The sequence below is a fragment of the Budorcas taxicolor genome, chromosome 18 (assembly GCF_023091745.1).
Source record: "Budorcas taxicolor isolate Tak-1 chromosome 18, Takin1.1, whole genome shotgun sequence".
NCBI lineage: Eukaryota > Metazoa > Chordata > Mammalia > Artiodactyla > Bovidae > Budorcas > Budorcas taxicolor.
Genome location: NC_068927.1, coordinates 44,897,694 through 44,917,873, shown reverse-complemented (window position 1 = coordinate 44,917,873; position 20,180 = coordinate 44,897,694). Strand labels below are relative to the sequence as shown.

At 43.4% G+C, this 20,180-nt stretch overlaps 1 protein-coding gene across 1 annotated transcript in view; it reads left to right on the top strand.

Annotated features, from left to right (window-relative positions):
* The window catches only part of RHPN2 (rhophilin Rho GTPase binding protein 2), a 70,227-nt gene that overhangs the window by 28,010 nt on the left and 22,037 nt on the right, over positions 1-20,180 (top strand). The window contains exons 3-4 of the mRNA XM_052656734.1: positions 4,456-4,584; positions 7,621-7,696. Coding sequence (XP_052512694.1) covers positions 4,456-4,584; positions 7,621-7,696 — 205 coding nt within the window. The remainder of the gene's footprint in view (positions 1-4,455; positions 4,585-7,620; positions 7,697-20,180) is intronic.

Sequence of the window (20,180 nt, the reverse complement as noted above, 5' to 3'; positions counted from 1 at the left end):
TTATGCTAAGTGAAATAAGTCAGAGAAAGACAAATACTGTGTGATCTCACTTATATGTGGAATCAAAACAAAACAAAATAAACAAAAAAACCCCCCAGATCCTGTATACTGCAACTGAGAGTTCACATGTCACAACTAAAGATTCCTCATGCTGCAACAAAGAAACAAAGATTGAAGATCCTGAGGGCCACAACTAAGACCCGGCACAGCCAAATAAATATATAAATATGTATTTTTAAAAATCCAAGCTCATAGTTACAGAGAACAGATGGTGGTTGCCAGAGGTAGGGGTTGCAGGGTGGACGAAATGAGTACAAATTTCCAGTTATAAAATAAGTCATGGGAATGTGATGTACAGCATGGTGACAACAGTTAATAATACTGTACTGTATGTTTGAAAGTTGCCAAAAGAGTAAATCTTAAAAGTTCTCATCTTAGGAAAATATTCTATAACCATGTATAATGACAGATGGCACGTAGATTTATTACGGTGATCATTTTGAAGATATACAGATATAGAATCATATTGTACACTTGAAACTAATAGAATATTGTATGTCAGTTATAACTCAATTTAAAAAATATTTTGCCCATTAAAAACATTGAGTGATCTTTTGATTATTTAATTAACAGAACTCTTTATGTTTTCTAGATATAGATTCTTTATCAGATACACAATTTGTAAATATTTTCTCCCAATCCGTGGCTTTTTTCTTCTTTTTTAATGTTATCTTCTGAAACACTGAAGTTTAAAATTTGACAATTCAAATTAATGTTTCTTCTTTTATGGATTTTTGTGCTTTTGGTGTTGTAACTAAGACTACTTTGCCATCACTTCATGGCAAATAGATGGGGAAACAATGGAAACAGTGACAGACTTTATTTTCTCAGCTTCAGAGTCACTGCAAATGGTGACTGCATCTATGAAATTAAAAGATGCTTGCTTCTTGGAAGAAAAGCTATGACCAACCTAGACAGCATATTAAAAAGCAGAGATATTACTTTGCAACACAGGTCTGTCTAGTCAAAGCTATGGTTTTTCCAGTAGTCACGTGTGGATGTGAGAGTTGGACCATAAAGAAGGCTGAGCACTGAAGAAATGATGCTTTTGAACTGTGGTGTTGGAGAATACTCTTGAGAGTCCTTCAGACTGCAAGGAGATCAAATTAGTCAATCCTAAAGGAAATCAGTCCTGAATATTCTTTGGAAGGACTGAAGCTGAAGGCACCAATACTTTGGCCAACTGATGCGAAGAACTGACTCATTAGAAAAAACCCTGATGCTGGAAAAAATTGAAGGCAGGAGGAGAAGGGGACGACAGAGGATGAAGTAATTGGATGGCATCACCGACTCAATGGATATGAGTTTGAGCAAGCTCCAGGAGATGGTAAAGGATAGGGAAGCCTGGCGTGCTGCAGTCCATGGGGTAGCAGAGTTAGACACAACTGAGCTACTGAAAAGTAGCAAGAATACTTTGTCCAATTCTTGGTCATGAAGATTTCATTCTAGGAGTTTTGTAGTTTTTGCTTTTTTACTGAGGTCTCTGAAATATTTTTTAAAACTTTACTTTTAATTGGAGGATAACTGCTTTACAATGTTGGTTTCTGTTGTACAACAACCTGAATCAGCTGTAAGTTTTTATATATCCCCTCCTTCTTGGAGTTTCCCTCCCACCCTCAACCCCTGTCTGATCCATTTTGACTTGATACTTGGTTTGGTATAATGCTTAGATTGAGATTTATTTTTTGCATATTGTGCAGAAAAAGTTATTGTCATAGGCCTGAGAAGTCTATCTTTAGAAAGCCCTGCTTGCAAATTTGGCACTTGGCTGGTGTGTGGAAATGTAGATTTCAGGAGAGTTCTCCTCATTCCTAGAACTGATAAGAGGTGCTCATTAAACTATTTTCACAAACCATGTGAAGTGAAGTGAAAGTCGCTCAGTCGTGTCTGACTCTTTGCGACCCCATGGACTACACAGTCCATGGCATTCTCTAGGCCAGACTACTGGAGTAGGTAGCCTTTCCCTTCTCTAGGGGAGCTTCCCAACCCAGGGAATGAACCCAGGTCTTCCACATTGCAGGCGGACAAACCATGTGGTTTATAGCAAATACCTGCTTTCCTTCTTCGAGTCTTAAATTTTGGAACATGCTAGGCAGGGATGTTTACCTGACCAACCCCCAGCAAAAACCCTGGTGATCTTCCTTGGATGATAGCATTTATACACATGTTGTCACAACCCTTTGCGTGGGTTGTGGGACCTTTTGTGGGAATTAAGCGTGTCCTGTGGGACCCCTCTGGGAAGGAGGACTCTTAGCAGCCTGTGCCCGGTTTCCTCTACACCTCACCCCATGCGCCTTTCCCTTAGCTGATTTTGCTAGATGTCCTTTTGCTGTAATAAATCAGAGCAGTGAGCACAACTGCATCGTGAGTCACGCAAGTCCCACCCCCACTGACTCTAGGGGTCGTCTTGGGGACACTGACATGCCTAGAAATGTCCAATTGCTTTAGCACCACTCGTCAGAAAGGCTTTTGCTCCTTGACTTTTCTTGTCACCTTTGTCAAAATCAATTTATCTTAAATGTAAAAATTTACTTCTGGATTCTGTTCTGTTCCATGGCCTATCCTTATGCCAGTACCACGTTGTCTTGATTACTGAGGCTTTATAGTAAGTTTAAAAGCAGATAGCGTAAGTCCTCCAACTTTGTTTTTTTTTTTTTCAAAATTATTTGGCTCTTCTAGGTCCTTTTCATTTCCATATAAATTCTAGGATTGGTTTGTTAGTTTCTCCTAAAAAGCTTACTATGGTTTAGATTGGAGTTGCTGTTTTCAATTTTTTTTAAGTTTATCTTGACTGCACTTATTTATCTGACTGCACTGGGTCTTTGTGTCTGGGACTTTGTCTAGTTGTGGCTAGCAGGGGCTACCCTTGGTTGCAGAGCACGGGCTTCTCATTGCAGTGGCTTCTCTTGCTGCAGAGCGCAGGCTGTAGGCGCAGGGGCTTCAGTGGTTGCAGCACATGAGCTCAGTCGTTGCGGTTCACAGGCTGTATAGAGCGAGGGCTCAGTAGTGGTGATGTTCAGGCTTCGTTCCTCCACGGCATGTGGGATCTTCCCCAACCAGTAATCGCACTTGTGTCCTCTGGATTGGCCTGTGGACTCTTATCCACTCTACCGCCAGGAAAGTCTGTGATTGGAATTGATTTGAATTGATGGATCAGTTGGAGAGAACTGACGTCTTGACAATAGTGAGTCTTCTAGTCCATAAACGTGAAATGTCTGTCCGTTTAATATCACAGTAGTGTTTTGAAGTTTTCAGTGTGCAAGACTTCTGCTTCTTTTCTTAATTTTATTCCTAAGTATTTTATTCTTTCTGATACTATTATGAGTGAAATTGTTTTCTTAATTTCATTTTAAGATTTCTTGTTGCTGGTATATAGAAGTAAACTTGATGTTTGTATTTTGACCTAGCTACATTTATTAGTTCCAGTATTTGTTTCTTGGGTGCCTGGGGATTTTATACATGCAAGATTATGTCAGCTGTGAGTAAAATTTTCCTTCTTCCTTTCGGTTTAGATGCCCGTCTTTACCTTATTGCTACTGGCTTGAATCTCTAGTATGGTGTTGATAAGAGTGGCATAAATGGACATCTTTGCCTTGCTCCTGATCATAAGGGGGAAAGCATCAATCTTCCACCTTTAATATCATGTTAGCTGTGGGTTTTTGTAGATGTTGTTTATCAAGCTTTGTAAATTATCTTTTATTCCTAGCTTGTTACGGATTTTTACCGTAAATCTGTGTTGGATTTTATCACATGCTTTTTTTTTCCTGCATCTATTGAGGTGATGGGTTTTTTTTTTTTTGGTCCCTTATTCTGTTGCTATAGTATGTTACATTAATTGATTTTCAGATATTAAGCCAACCTTGCATTCCTGGGATAAAGCCCACTTGGTCCCCTGTATATGTTGCTAGGTTCAGGTTGCTAATATTTTGTGGAGGATTTTTACATATATATACATGAAAGATACTGATTAGTTTTCTTGTGGTGGTTTCCCCTGGTTTTGAATCAGGGTAATATCAGCATCATAGGCTGAGCTGGGGAATGTTACCCACCCCCTCTCTTTTCTCATCTTTTCCCTTTTAAGGAGATAATTTATGGTCCCTTACGGGTGACTAGGAGCAACTTCTTTTTTTCTTCTCAAGGCTAATTCTTACAGAATTCAAGTTAAGCAGCTCAATGTCATTGGCTAAATCCTAGGTCCCTGTATGGACAGATGTGGCTCAAAATGGAGCAGGTTCCCAGCCTCCCTGAGACACCTTGTCTGATCACAGCTGGCACCTCCATCTGCAGGCAGACCCCTAGAGCTTCCCTACAGGGACAGGGGTGGGGTATCTGCTCAACTGGCCACTGGGGAATGCTTGGCTGAAGTTGCTTTTCTCCCCCTTTCTCTTTTAACAGAGCAGCCACAAACCAAAAGGTACGAGAGCAGGTGCGCCTGGAACTGAGCTTCTTGAATTCAGACCTGCAGATGCTCAAGGAAGAGCTGGAGGGGCTCAACATCTCAGTAGGAGTCTATCAGAACACAGAGTAAGTAGGGGCAATGCTTCTGTCAGATACTTTCTGAGCCTTGGGAAATGCCTGCATCAGGGATGGAACACAGATAGGCCCCAGGGTGTAGCCAACCCTGCTTTGATCTGGTTTGGAGTTGAGCAAGGTGCAGGAGTTAAAGAGAACCTGTAGAGTTTGTTGGAGATACCTGACCAGTTGGAGAAGAAGGCATTTCTTTGTCCTGGGGCCACTTGGCCCACAGTTTTACTGGAGAGCCTTGTGGCTGGGTTCAGGCAGGGAAATGGCACCTGTCACGTAGCCTGGGTGATGCCTCTGTCTTGAAGAGGCCATGGAAGGGTAGCTGTGGTCAGCTCTGAGAGTCAACCTGCCAGGTGGGGCTCAGGAAGCCCCATCTTCTTCCCTTTCCACCTCAGCACCATGCACACGATCTGACTTTAAGTCATTCTGTTGATAAGATTATAGAAACATGTAATAAGCTGCCTTTTCCAGCAAAGATCATGAGACTTTTGCAAGTTCCCTGAGGGGATGGTATAACTGAGATACTTTGGAAATGCCTCCCATTGAATATTTGAGAAAGAAATGTTCTGATTCAGAAGCATCCCTTAGAGTCTTTGTGGGAGGCCAAATGTTGAAGTGCGACCTTCAGAAGAGCTCAGAAATTCTCCCTCCCCAAGGTGAGCTACCTTGGAAGGAAAAGTCCATCTTTTTTTTTTTTCCTATATGGACCATTTTAAAAGCCTTTATTGAATTTGTTAGAGTATTGCTTCTGCTGATTATGTTCTGCTTTTTGGCTTCGAGGCATGTGGGATCTTAGGTCCCCAGCTGGGGATAGAACTCGCACCCCCTGCATTGGAAGGTGAAGTCCCCTCCCCTAGACAGCCAGGGAGGTCCCCCAAAGTCCATCTTTAAGAGGAAATAACCTTGAGAACTGCTAAAGAACAGTTTACATACTTTTCTGTCTGGGGAAGTAGGACTTTTCAAAAGGTAAGGAAGCCCAAAGGAAAACCCAGTCAGAAAATAATTCCCTAGATGAACAAAACGGAAATGTTGGGGAACCTTCCATCACCTTTGAAAGGTGCTTTTCCTGATCGTCTCTTGCACAGTCCTCTGCACTGTCCCCAAGGGGCTTTTCTGAGCCACGGGTAAAACCTCTGCTTCCTTGGTGGCCTTCCATGAGCCAGGCTGTGTGTCCTGGCTCACTTACCTTTGAGCTCCCAGCATAGTTCTGACACCTAATCAGTACAGCCAGTGAACGCTTCCCTCACCTCATGCTGTATACTCAGCTGGGTCTGACTCTTTGCAACCCCATGGTCTGTAGTCTGCCAGGCTTCCTGGTCCATGGGATTTTCCAGGCAAGAATACTGGAGTGGGGTGCCATTCTTTTCTCCATCTATGAGATGAGTCAGGGCCAAGCATTGGTGATAGAAGTAGGATGTTTCTTATTCCACCTCGCTGTACGTGAAGCACAGGGCTGTTCATGCATATTGCCCAAAGACATGCAGTTAAGGCCCCTGTGTGACTGCAATACAGCTGTAAAGTGGCCAGTTGGTTTCTGGGAGTGGGGAAGAGGGGAGAGAGATGTGCAGATATATAATGACATCTTGCATTTCCATCCGCCCTCTTCCTGTTTTCAAAGCACAGTATTTTTTTCTTGGCACAGTTAATCTTCACACACGTCTATGAGGTAGACAGGGAAGAAACAATCTCATGCAGATGAGAAAACACAGGGAGCCCTGAGGTTATGGGAAAATGTTATATTAGTGCAAGATGGAGAGGGTGGGGAGTCCTGGCCAGGAGCCTGGGGATGCTGGCTGCTCTTGCACAGTCACAGGAAGAGCAGACCTAGCCGCCAGCCCCGTCGGGGTGAAGCCAGCAGAGAGGGGCCCGGCCTGTCCTCATCTCCTTCTAGCAGGATCCAGCTTTCCTGGCAGGCCTTGGGGAAGCTACGCACCCCATTGGGACTCGCCTGCTTTCAGCACAGCCCCGTTGTTTTCTGTCCCCCACAGAGGCAGCTTCAGCTTACAGCCCATTGTCCACTCACCCCGCCTGCATTCCTGGCCTCCTCCCCAGCTGGGCTGAGTGGCCCCAGGAGGTCTCCTGTTACAGGTCAGGGAGCGAAATCCCTGTTGGCAAAACACAGCTGAGCCCAGTTCCCTTCCCACTGGCCCTGCCCCTGAGACCATGCCAAGGGTGACCTTTGGGGGTAACCAGGTGGTTGGTGGGGGGAGAGGAGGTGGTGGGGAAATAGCCGGCCAGGGCCTGAGCGGGGGCTGGGAGCCAGGTGCACTTAGGTGTCAGATGGGGCCCTCAAGGCCTTCCCCGTGACACCTAGAAGGATACGCCCCATGGGAGGAGGCACGTGAGAGCCCAGGGTTGGAGGGCTGCAGGAGAGGTGGGACCCACTGCAGGAAGGGAGCAGGAGGAGGGTGGGGGTGGTTGGCTGGAAGTGGCAGCAGTGCACCAGACCGCAGAGCGGTGAGCACGCAAGGCACAGACCCTGGTGTGCAGAGGCCCTCGGGACAGTTATTCAGAGATGCAGTGTGATTGGAGGGATAAATCAGGGTACAGCTGGTAGGGGCCTCCTGTGTTAGGCTTGGTCGTCTAGAAGGGGATGGGGACTCCTTTTGCAGCAAAGACGAGGACATGACCTGAGTGGTCTTTTTAAAAAAAAAAAAATGTATTTTTGGTTGCACTTGGTCTTTGATGCTGCACGCAGGCTTTTTCCAGTTGCAGTGAGCGGAGCAACTCTTTGTTGTGGTGCGCGGGTTTCTCACTGTGGTGGCTTCTCTTGTTGCGGGACATGGGCTCTAGGCATCTGGAAACTTCTCAGACCACAGGTCAAACCCATGTCCCCTGCATTGGCAGATGGATTCTTATCCACTGTAGCACCAGGGAAGTCCCCCAGTGGTCTTTATGGAAAATGAACTGATGTGTACTAGCTTGGCCAGAGGAGAGGGGTGGGGACCTGAGCTGGATTCTGGTGGTGGGGCAAGCTGGGGGTGTGCAAAGTGGCCGAGATGCGGATGTTCATGTAGCTTGCTCTGTTCCTTCTAGGGAAGCATTTACGATTCCCCTGATTCCACTTGGCCTGAAGGAAACCAAGGACGTTGATTTTTCAGTCGCTCTCAAGGTAAATCTCAAAGCAATGGGCACTGGATTCACTGTTTAAAAGAGAAATGTGGAAATTGTGGATCCCTTGCAAGTGCTGAGTAAGGCTCAATGGGCCAAGTGTCGCTTGATTTCTTCAGGGTGGCCTTGAGCACCTTCAGCAGACCACCCGGACAGCCCGTGCTAAACTTTCCTATGCTCACTAACAGCTGGTTGCTAAGACTCTCACATGCCTGGAGAAAGGGTTGGGAACCTGGGCTGGTTGGCTCCAGGAATCCAAGGCAAAGAGGATCTATGGTAAACAGGCTTTGAGTTTTTAAAATTGCATCCTGTTTTAGTATGCTTTTTTTGCCTCAAAGTTTACAGTCAATTTAGGTTATGTTTTTGGAAGAATAGCCAAAAGTTTTTGACCCTCAACATTTTATTTTGAAAATAGTAGAAAATTTGAAAGAATGTCACAGTGAACCCCTGTATACTCATTACCTAGATTCTCCTGTTGACATTTTGCTGTAGTCACCTTATCATGTTATTTGTGCATCTATGCATCCCTCTCCCCGCACATTAATGCATCTTATTTTTGATAGCTTTCAGAGAAAACCAAAGATACTGGTTCACTGCCTTTAAACACTTGAATAGCTAGAGTTTATGCATCCCCCACCCCCTGATCCCTGGATGTCTGCCTTCTTTTTTTTCTCTCTCTATCCCCCACTCTGCCCTCCCCCTTTCTCTTTCCCTCCTTCTTTCCCTCCCTTCCATCTTTTTTTTTTTTTTTAAGTACCAGCTTTATTGGGATATTCATACACTGCACAATTCACCTCTTTAAAGTAAAAATAGTACCTGGCCTCCCTTAGCCATATGTGTCTCTGGCAAGCAGTGATATTGTAAGCCCACCTGTGTCAATCTCTGAACAGGTGCTGGTGATGTCAGAGGCCCAGCTGTTAGGGCCTCTGTAATTCAGTGGAGGATCTGGGTGGGAAGTGAGAAAGGTGCTTTGATGGAGGTACCCAGAGATGGCTTTCCCCCAAGCTGGGGCCAGGAGAGGCCTCCCCAAGTCTAGAATGCTTTCCTCTTCCTCTTTCCCCAGATCTATCTCTATGAGTTTTACTGAATCATCTCAAACTTCCATATAGGAGAAGAAAGTGGTGATGAGGTGGAAGGTGGTGTCTGTCTCCAAGCTTTCCAGCACAGGCAGGGTGTGTAGGGATGAATCCCAGAATCGTGAAAAACGCTTCAAAGAATTCTGTTTCTTGTCACAGCAGTCCTATTAGTTGACTCATCTTTTCACTGATTTTATTTTAGAAAAGAAAAAAATGACCATATGGCATTTTGGGCACTACACAATTTGTCCTTTTAAAAAGCAATTGGTAATAAACAAGTGGGACCTAATTAAATCTAAATTTTAAAATCAAAATTAAAAGCTCTTGCACAGCAAGACTGTGGACTATGCTAAGTCACTCGGTCATGTCCAACTTTTTGTGACCCTATGGACTGTAGCCTACCAGGCTTCTCTGTCCATGGGATTCTCCAGGCAAGAATACTGGAGTGGGTTGCCATTTCCTTCTCCAAGGAAACTATAAAGAGAAAAGACACCTTTCAGAATGGGAGAAAATAATAGCAAATAAATCAACTGACAAAGGATTAACTTCCAAAATATACAAGCAGCTCATACAGCTCAATACTAGAAAAACAAACAACCCAGTCAAAAGCAGGCAACAAAGCTAAACAGACATTTCTCCAAAGAAGACATACAGATGGCTTATAAACACATGAAAAGATGCTCAACATCACTCATTATTAGAGAAATGCAAATCAAAACTACAATGAGATACCACCTCATGTCAGTCAGAATGGCCATCATCAAAACATCTACAAGCAATAAATGCTGGAGGATGTGTGGAAATAAGAGAACCCTTTTGCAGTGTTAATGGGAATGTAAATTGAAACAGCCACTGTGGAGATTCCTTAAAAAAATAGGAATAAAACTACTATATGACCCAACAGTCCTACTACTGGGCCTACACCCTGAATAAACCATAATTGAAAAAGATGCGTGTACCCCAATGTTCATTGCAGTGCTATTTACAATAACTAGGGCATAGATGGAGAAGGCAATGGCACCCCACTCCAGTACTCTTGCCTGGAAAATCCCATGGACGGAGGAGCCTGGTAGGCTGCAGTCCATGGGGTCGCAAAGAGTCGGACACAACTGAGCAACTTCCCTTTCACTTTTCACTTTCCTGCATTGGAGAAGGAAATGGCAACCCACTCCAGTGTTCTTGCCTGGAGAATCCCAGGGACGGGGGAGCCTGGTGGGCTGCCGTCTATGGGGTCGCACAGAGTCGGACATGACTGAAGCAACTTAGCAGCAGCAGCAGCAGCAGCAGGGCATAGGAGCAGCCTAGATGTCCATCGACAGATGAATGGATAAAAAAGCTCTGGTAGATATATACAGAGAAATATTTCTCAGCCATAAAAAGGAATGCACTTGAGTCAGTGCTAATGAGGTAAATGAACCTAGAAGCTGTTATACAGAGTGAAGTCAGAAGGAGAAAAATATCATATTAATGCATATATATGGAATCTAGAAAGATGGTACTGATGAACCTGTTTGGAGGGCAGCAATGGAGACGCAGACGTAGAAAACAGACTTGTGGACACAGTAGGGGAAGGAGAGGAAGGGCCTAATTGAAAAAGTAACATTGAAACATATATATTACCATATGCAAAATAGCCAGTGGGAATTTGCTATATAATACAGAGAGCTCAAACCCAGTGCCTGTGACAACCTAGAAGGGTGGGATGGGGAGGAGGCGGGAGGGAGGTTCAAGAGGGAGGGGACATATGTATACCTATGACTGATTCATGTTGATGTATGGCAGAAATGAACAAAATCAATTCAGTTCAGTTCAGTCACTCAGTTGTGTCTGACTCTGTGACCCCCATGGACTGCAGCATGCCAGGCTTCCCTATCCATCACCAGCTCCCGGAGTTTGCTCAGACTGACGTCCATTGAGTCGGTGGTGCAATCCAACCATCTCATCCTCTGTCGTCCCCTTCTCCTCCTGCCTTCAATCTTTCCCAGCATCAGGGTCTTTTCTAATAAGTCAGTTCTTTGCATTAGGTGGTCAAAGTATTGGAGCTTCAACTTCAGCATCAGTCCTTCCAATGAACAAAATATTGTAAAGCAATTATTCTCCAGTTTAAAAAAAAAAATTGTTTAATGCTTTGAAAGCTTTTGCACTTGTCCTCCAATCTCAAGCAGAGACTGTGTGAGTTCTTCACTCAGGGCCTTGTGGACTGATGTCTTGTTTAAATCCAGGTCCTGGGCCCTGTGAGTTTGGGGTTTATTTTAGAGTTTGAGAAGGGACTTTGGTAGTCTCGCCAGATCCAGGATTACCACAGTTTTATTTTCTGGGTAGTAGACAGCTATATGCCAGCTTTTCCCAGGGCGCGTGAGCTTTTAGTTAGGTGTGATACTTGCCATAGGTCTGTGAGACTCCAGACAGTGCTTATGTCTGTGGAAATGCTTTAGTTGCTTTTGTAGAATAGTTTCTTTTAAGATTTAGTTTGTTGCTTTGTGCCAGAACTGGAAGAGTGTGGGCATTTTGCAGGGGACAGGAAGTAGGTGAAGGGGATTAAGGTTACAAATTTTCATATAATAAACAAGCCATGGGGATAGACTATGAAGCATAAGGAATATATTCAGTAATACTGTAATAACTTTGTATGGCAACAGATGGCTACTAGACTTACCATGGTGATCATTTCATAAAGTATGCAAATGTCAAACCAGTATGTCATATACCTGAAACAAACATAATATTGCAGTCAACTATATTTCAATTGAAAAAAAAAAGACATACCCAGAAACACAAAATGTGTGAGTTCGGAAGGAATTGTGCAGGTCGCCAAAATTTAAAAAATTTAAAAAGAGTGCAGGCATTCAAAAGGGAGACTCTTGGAGAAAATTGGGAATTTCCTGGGCAACTGTGAGGATCCAAACATGTCATGTGCAGAATTCACATTAAATCTAGTGGGGAAAAAAAAATCACATGTTGTGGATATGGCCAAGTGCTATTCAGCTGAGGTTTCCAACCATGTCATTTTAGTCTAAAAAGAACTCTACAGATGTCAGTCATACAAAAATGAGAATGTTTGGGGGACATTCTGTTTTCCCTCCCATGTTTGTGCTTGAGAGTCACACAGACAGGTGCACAGAAGTATCTGGCCAACTAGATCAGGGCAGTTCACGTTGTCTCTCAGATCTCTGTATCCTCGTGATGTTTAATGGTCAGTGAAGCTTCATGGTCTGATTATGTTCTGTTTTAAACAAATGGGCTTTAAAACAACTTCATGAAGAAGCACCATCAAAATAAATTCCAGAGAATTCAAGGTTTTTTTTTTTTCTTTTAAATATAACTTTGTTAGTATATATTTCTGATTGAGAACAGTATTTTGCAATAAAATGTTCAGAAAATACCAAGACATGTAAAGATCCCTCACAGCCACACACATCCCCCTACACCTTTATTTGGTACTTAAGCTTTAAGCACCTGGTCTCATCTTCTGATCAGGGGTCTTTAGAAGGATGTGAGAATCCTCTGATCTATTCAGGCTCAGCATGGTATCTACTGGTAATAAGTGCCAAGTAGGGTAGCTATTAATTTCATTCTTAAGGCATCTTCCAAATTTTATTGTCAACAGCTCTCCGGTGAGCATTTTTATACACTTTGCTGAATATTTCCTTTGGATAAATTTCTAGATGTGGATTTGGTAGGTCAAAAATAAAATTACCTAATAACCCACCAGAACTGGTCTTGCCTTACTTTCCTATCAATGTGTGTGACTGCTTATGAAACCGTTTGTGTCATCTTTGGGGGCTCTAGTGAGCTCTGGTACCACAGTTCTTTGTGTCTCAGCACAGAAGACAATTTAGTGAGCAGTGAAGAGGTAGATAGGTAGTGATTTTTTTAGAATAGCACGCTTGTGGGCAGGTGAGAAATGGTGCACTCTGAGAACTTACTGGACTATATAGTTTTATAATCAAAGGAAAAGTGGGGGGCTTCCCTGGTAGCTCAGTGGTGAGGAATCCTGGGAAGATCCCACATGCTGTGGAGCAACTAAGCCTGTGTGCCACCACTTTTGAGCTCTGGATCCCAGGAGTCTCAACTACTGAAACCCATGTGCCCTAGAGCCCATGCTCCGGGGAGAGGGAGAAGATCTTCTTTGTTTTTCTTGAGTAGACATCATGCTTCCATCATCAGCTCTTCCTCTAGGTTGAGCAGGGTAGTTTTCTTCTCCCTACATAGTCAAACTAGGTCCACAAATTATTGTATTTTATGTGGGCAGAGAGCATGTCTTAGGGGTCATTAACTTCCTGAGCCCACTGGGCAGGATGTGGGTCTCAAGCCACCATTGTTCTATTGTCTTGGGCGTATGTCTTATGCCTCTCTTGCATGGTTTTGTTTCTAAGCAAGCCTGCCTGGTTTTGTGATTAAGCAGACTTACAGGGTCTCCCATATTTTTTCTACTTACAATCCCCTAGTGGGATTAACTACTTAATCACCTACTTTGTCCCTTTACTCTGTCTATATCATTCCTCCCTCCAGGTGTTTACCGTTTTATGCTTCAAAGGGGGTAAAGGGCAGTGACTGATCATTAGCTACTTCGGGCTGAGATGGAACATCAGCCTGCCTGGGGCAGGAGTGAAGCACTTGGCTGACCGTCCCTTCTCTGTTCAGAGAACTGCCAGTCAATGTCACTGTGGTTAGCATCATCCTTTTAGCCTTCTTAGATGTTAAGCATTGGAGGATGAATCTACAAAAAGGTATAAATTAAAAGAAATGCAACATTGAGCTTTGGAAAAGTCATTAAGAAAGATTACAGCCATGATTTTGAAGATCCAGACCATTTTCCTCAGTTTCCAAATCTAAAAGAGAGTCACTGAGAGCCTCAATCTGTTTGTTTCTGATTAGGCCTGAAATCTTAATGTTTTATATTTTAGGGTGTATTGAGTCTTTTATCTCAGTTATAGATTTAATTTCTTCTTTTCTATTTTATGTTAATATCCTTTGATGATGAGAGTGATTTCCTTGTCCCTCAAGGGACAAGGCCCTTAATTTATTTTAAAAGTACCTTCCATTAAAGAAATAGGACAGTCAGGCACAAACAGAAAGGAATGTGGAAATAACCAGCCCTTGATGTTGTACAAAAGGGGTCGCAGGAAAATGTGCCCCTGTCTCTTGCCTGACACTCCCATTACATATTTCTTACAGTTGTTAAGGTTTCCCATCCTTTGGGTTAAGACCAAGAAGGTTGCATTAGTCTGTGAGAAATTTTTTCAGGTGACCTGCCATTTCAGTGACTGCCCAAGGCTCCGCATTACTTATGTAGATGCCATGTCTGGGCAGAGCCATTTTTGGCCTTGGGCCCTGTCAGTCTTTTGATTGTGAAATCATCAAAGAAGGCCTACCCCACCCCCCAACTCTCTGGTGCCTGGGGCATTCCCTCTTTCAATAGCTTGGCTGTTTGCAAAGGGTTCGTCCATCACAATCTTACTATAATGTGTCCCTTCTGTCCACGCAGAGCACACTGATTTTGTCTGGGTACCTATGGGCCTTATGGTCTACTGTGGCCAGATTGGCCTAAAAAACCTGGCCTTTGCTATGGTGGTCTCAGAGTGGACACAGCCATTGTGATCATCTGGGCCTTTTGTTTATCTCTCTGGGTGTATTCAGCCTTTTTGGCCATATCCCTATTATTGAAAACCAAATAAGCCAATGAGAGCAAATCACTCCTAGGAGTCTGAGGACCCACAATTGGCTTTTTTGAATTTCATTTCAGATATCTGGGGAAGACTCGGCTACGAAATGTAGAGCCAAAAAGTCCTGTCCCTCAGGCAAGGAGGGATCCACCTACGTACACTTTTTAAAAGCTTCTATTAATCTCCCTTGAAAAACTGTAGGATTTTTATCTGGTCCCTATGAGATTTCTTTCACTTTTTTTCACAGTTGACAGGTTTCATTGTAAGCTTTTTCTTTTTAAAACAAACTCCTGCCCCAATTTGTGACTGTTTTTATTTGTGTGTTTCATTTTATTGGCTGCCCACAGGCTTTCTCTAGTCGTGGGGAGCTGGAGGCTACTCTTCAGTGTGGTTCAGGGGCTTCTCATTTGCGTGGCTTCCCATGTAGCACGGGCTCTGGGGCTTGTGGACCTCAATAGTTGAGGCTCGGGTGGGCTCAGTAGTTGTAGCACACAGGCTTAGTTGCTCCACAGCATGTGGTATCTTCCCAGACCAGGGACTGAACTTGTATCCCCTGCATTGCAAGGTGGATTTTTACACCACTGGACCACCAGGGAAGCCCCCATTGTGAGCTTTTTCATACCCTCTATTAAACAATTAATCATATGGTCCCATCTATCGCTCTCAACAAAGTGGATCTGATGACTTCATCGTGGATTTGGCTCAGGAACAGCCTCGTTCCCCATATGGTGTACTGCATGGCCCCCCTGGCCATGAGCTGCCATTTGGTCAGCATGGACTCTGGCTGCCAGTATTTTGTGCTGTTCTTTCTCAGGAGTGCAGCAGTGGGATAAGATTTGTAAATCTCTTCAGGTGAGATCAAAAGATTGGATCAACCTGGTAAACTCTTTTGTGAAAAGTTCGCAATTTACCCTCTGCCAGACTTAGATTGGATGTTGAAAAGAGCATGTGACCTGTTGCTGTTTATTGATTTCTGTCAGAAGTTTCTCTCAGAGGCAGAACCATTGGGGAAGTTGGTTGGCACCTTATGCTGCTGTGGGTGCCAGCTCAGCTGAAAATGGGCCCCTTGGATAGCTCGGCATGTGAAGGAGGTCTTTCCTCACTCTTGGATGCATTTTGTTGTTGTTTAGTCACGAAGTCATGTCTGGCTCTTTGCGACCCCATGGACTATAGCCCGCCAGGATCCTCTGTCCTTGGGATCTTCCAGGCAAAAATATTGGAATGGGGTGCCATTACCTTCTCCAGGAGATCTTCCTGACCCAGGGATAGAACCTGTGTCTCCTGCATTGGGCAGGCGATTCTCCACCACTGAGCCACCTTGGAAGCCCTGGGTGTGTTGTCACCTGGGATAACAGCCTTGGCTGGAACAGCAGCTCCCGCCTGTGAGACAGCCCTTATTGGAGCAGCCATTTTCATGGATATAGCAGGTTTCACCAGAGCAATAGTTAGCTATCCAAAAGTTTCCTTCCTGTGTCAAAGTCTACCTTGTAACTGATTCAAGATTTGTACTTACAACTTTAGATGTTATTCCTCCCAAAGCAGTCTCCCAACCAGGTGTTACTGCCTGAGAAATTGTTTCTAAGGAATATTACAGAGGGTATCCCAGTGATGTTGACAATGAGCAAGATTTGGTCTAGCTGCAAATGGGAAATAAAGGGTCAGCACTTGTAAGAGTCAGAGGGAGAGGAAGACTGACATCAGGGCTCAGGAAGTCCTCTGTTGGGCACTTTGAGTAATTAGCAGCAAACTACCCTACATCTTGACAGTTGATTCCCTTCAGTTTTCTTGAGCATAATGTACTTAAGAATACCTGATAAGAAGCCTTTGATCTAGGCGAGATACAATCCTTTAAATGATTTTTTTTCTAACGTTTATATCCCCGATTATAAATTATAAGCATTTAGTCTTTATCCAAAGATGGATTACAGTGATCAGCTTTAGAAACAAGTTTAGAATACCTTTTTAAGAACTCGGTTAAGCTTCACAGTAATATAGCAAAGAACTATTTGAAAAGTGAGTTTTAGATAGTAGATACTGACCTCAAGTAGCAAAACTAAAATTTAATATTAAAACATAATTTTCTTCTAAAATTACCCTCCTCTTTACCAAAGATAGCCAAGTTAAGATTAATTTGTTTATAAAATAAGTCTGGTTAATTCATCACATAGGTATATTTAATTTGTCCAGTAAAGCAGACACCTCGAATACTAAAAATTATAAAAGGTATACCCTAAATAAAAGAGCTTATTTTAAACCTTTTTATTTTTCATTGTATGGCATCAGCTTTGTAGCCAAGGAAGGCTTTAACCCATTAAGTAAAAGACGGAGTTTGCTAGGGAGCCAGGAAGAGCCAAGCAGCCATCTTGGATTTCCCATATCCCTGACTGTTTAATTTACAGCTTTTGTATATCTATCTTAATTTTTTTTTTTAATTTAGGAGCAGATTGTTGCCATGCTACAAGGATATCAGGATGGCAAAAGTCTGACAATAAGGGGTTAATTTTTTTGTTGACAAATTGTACAACAAATATAGTATGAACTTACTTTTAGTAAACCCAGATAAAGTATTATACTTAATACTCACGAGTCTAAAAACATCTATATTAATTAACTTAAACTACAAACTTTAATACCAAATGTTAATTTAATATTAAATATTTCTTAAGTCATGTGAACCTATAATCCATTTAGCTTAGTTTCTCTTATATGTGGAAGTGTTTTATTTTGTAAGTGCTTACTTTATACTTTTCAAAGCCAGTTAAATTGAGCTCATTCACAAATTAATCTAAGCAATATTATCTAAAAACAAAAAGACATGACTTAAATGTATTCAGAGATCTCAGTTTCATTTTTAAACTTACTCATAAAACAGACATTGCAATGCAGATTTATCAGTTTACAAATAACAGTTGGAAAAATTAAGTTTACAGACTTTTGAGTTTTAACAGGGATAGATACAGAATATAGAAGAAAAGTCTCAGACTTAAAAACAGTGTAGATTGCCAAATCCTGTCTGAAGCAATCCAAACAGTAAAGTGTCTTTCTTTCTGCACACCATTCCCATTGTCAGCTGATCCCTTCCTCATCTTTACGGTCCCTTGCCACATTTTTATGGCGACCCACCATAAAATGTTGATTACCACCATTCCTCCAGTTTTTTGTTTGTTTTCCCTGTATACATCCATACTATCACTCACTTGACCTGTACCCAGTTCTTGATCAGAGCCCCAAAGCCTTTGGGGTTGATCAGCCTGTCTAAAACAAAACAGCCATCAGTGGAGAGTATCTTCCTCCATTCTCTTGGCGCGTGGCATCCCATGAGCCTTCTAGGACCAGACCCCAGACCTTCTCATCTTAGCGCCATCCTGCCGCAGTCGCCATCTGAAACCATTTGTGTCATTTCAGGGGCTCCCAAGAGCTCTGGTACTACAGTTCTTTATGTCTCAATGCAGGAAAGAATTCAGTGAGAAGCAAAGAGGTAGATAAGAAGTGATTCATTAGAATAGGATGCTAGTGAGGTTTACAAGCAGGCAGGCGAGAAATGCTTCGCCCTGAGAACTTACCGGACCACAGCTTTATAATCAAAGGAAAAGTGGGGAGAGGGAGAAGAGCTTTGTCTTTCTTGAGTAGACGTCATGCTTCCATCATCAGCTCCTCCTCCAGGTAGAGCGGGGAGTTTTCTGCTTCCTACATGGTCAGGCTAGGTTCACAAAGTATTATTTTCCTATGTGTGCAGAGAGCGTGTCCTGGGAATCATTACCTTACTGAGCTCACTGAGCAGGATATGGGCCTCATGCCACATGTCTTGTGCTTCTCTTGCCTGGTTTTGTTGTTAAGTGTCTGCTCTTTTGAGTAATCATTAACTTACGGGGTCTCCCATATTTTTTCTACTTACAATCCCCTAGTGGGATTAACTATTTAATCACCTACTTTGTCCCTTTACTCTGTCCCCTGTCACTTACAGTGGGTATCATTGATCATTTTGATTTTGGGAAGTCAGGCAAAAATGGTATCATTACAGTTTGTATACATTCTCGAGTTGACTACATCCTCACTTCTGTTTATTTGCTCCGTACATGTGTCGTCTTGGAAACACCTATTTCTGTCCTTTGTCTCCTCTACCACAGAGTTTCTCTTGAGTCCGTTTGTATGTGCAGGAGAGTAATCCTTGGTAATGTATGTTGCAAGTATTTCTCCTAGTATGTTCTCTCCTTTAACTTGTTTTACAAGCAATACCAGTTTTAAAAAAATAAGATATATCTTTTTTTTTCCAAACAGATTTTATGTTGTTAAGCTTCACAGTTCTTCCCTTTACAACCCTGCCTTGAAAGGCGTTCTCCACACCAAGAGGAAACATTTCTTTTGCTGTAGTTTCTTCCAGTGCTTTGTTTAATTTTTAACATTAAATCTTTAGTCAATCTGGAGTTTGTTTGGGGGTGAGTAATGAGAGGCAGGGGGCTAACTTGGTTTTATTTTAGTTTCTTTTTGGCTGTGCTGGGTGTTTGTTGCTGCATGCAGGCTTTTCCTAGTTGCAGAGAGCAGGGGTTACTGTCTCGTTGTGGTAGGCGGGCTTCTCATCAGGGTGGCCTCTCATTGTGGAGCACAGGTTCTAAGGTTCATGGGCTTCAGTAGTTGCTGCATGTGGGCTTAGCAGTTGTGGCTCAAGGGCTACAGAGCGCAGACTCAGTAGTTGTGGCACAGACTTAGTTGCCTTGCAGCAGGTAGGATCTTCTGGACCTGGGATCAAACTAGTGGTGTCCCCTGCATTGCAAGGCAGAATCTTAACCACTGGACCACCAGGGAAGCCCCGGGGCTGTACGTTTTTATTTTCACCCAAGTGGTGGCCAGCTTCCCCTGAGCTGTGTATGAAGAATCCATGTGTCATGTTGGATACTGTCCTTTTCATCCTGTGCCCCTCCTGCCCCCTCAGTCCCCCTCCCTCCTGCTCCCTCAGTCCCCCTCCCTTCTGCTCTGTGTGAGAGTTAGCACTGGCTCCTGCTGTGACTTCCTACTGGGTGTGGCTGAGGGGGAGATGAGAGGATGGGAGGAGAGGGAACTCCTCAGTTCCCTCAGCTGGCCACCTTTTGCATTCCCCCCAACCCCATCCCACCAGAGGACGTCCTGGTTTGGATCCTCACCTCAGGCAGCCGCCTCTCCAAGTTCTCATAACTCCTTCTCCCCTTTGGTCCTTCAGCCCTGTGGTTCTAATGGCTCTGGAGATCCCAGGCCATCCCTGTGGTTTCCCATAACCCTACCCACATCCCTGTAAGAGATCTTCCCTTCGGTGCACATCAGGAACAGCTGTGTGTGCCCTCCTTCCTGCCTGGACCTGGTGGATGCTCCAGGCTTTTCCTCTTCTTTGAACGGTGGGCTTATGTTATATACCTGATTCTCGAATCTGCTTCTGTTTCTGCTCCATATTTGGTTTCATTGTCCATTTTTCATGTGTTTTAACACCGAGTAGAACAAGCCTTCTTCTTTGTCCTCTTTTTTTTAATACTTGTTTATTTATTTATTTTGGTCTGCTTTGGGTCTTCGTTGTGGCTTGTGGGATCTTTCACGTAGCAGATGAATTCAGTAGTTGGGGCGTGTGGGCTTAGTTGCCCTGAGGCATGTGGGATCTTAGTTCCCTGACCACGGATCAAGCCCACATCCCTCTCATTGGAAGGCAGATTCTTAAGTGCTGGGCTACCAGGGAAGTCCCCTGAGTGGTGGCTTTAATGTTTTAATCCACTCTCATGGA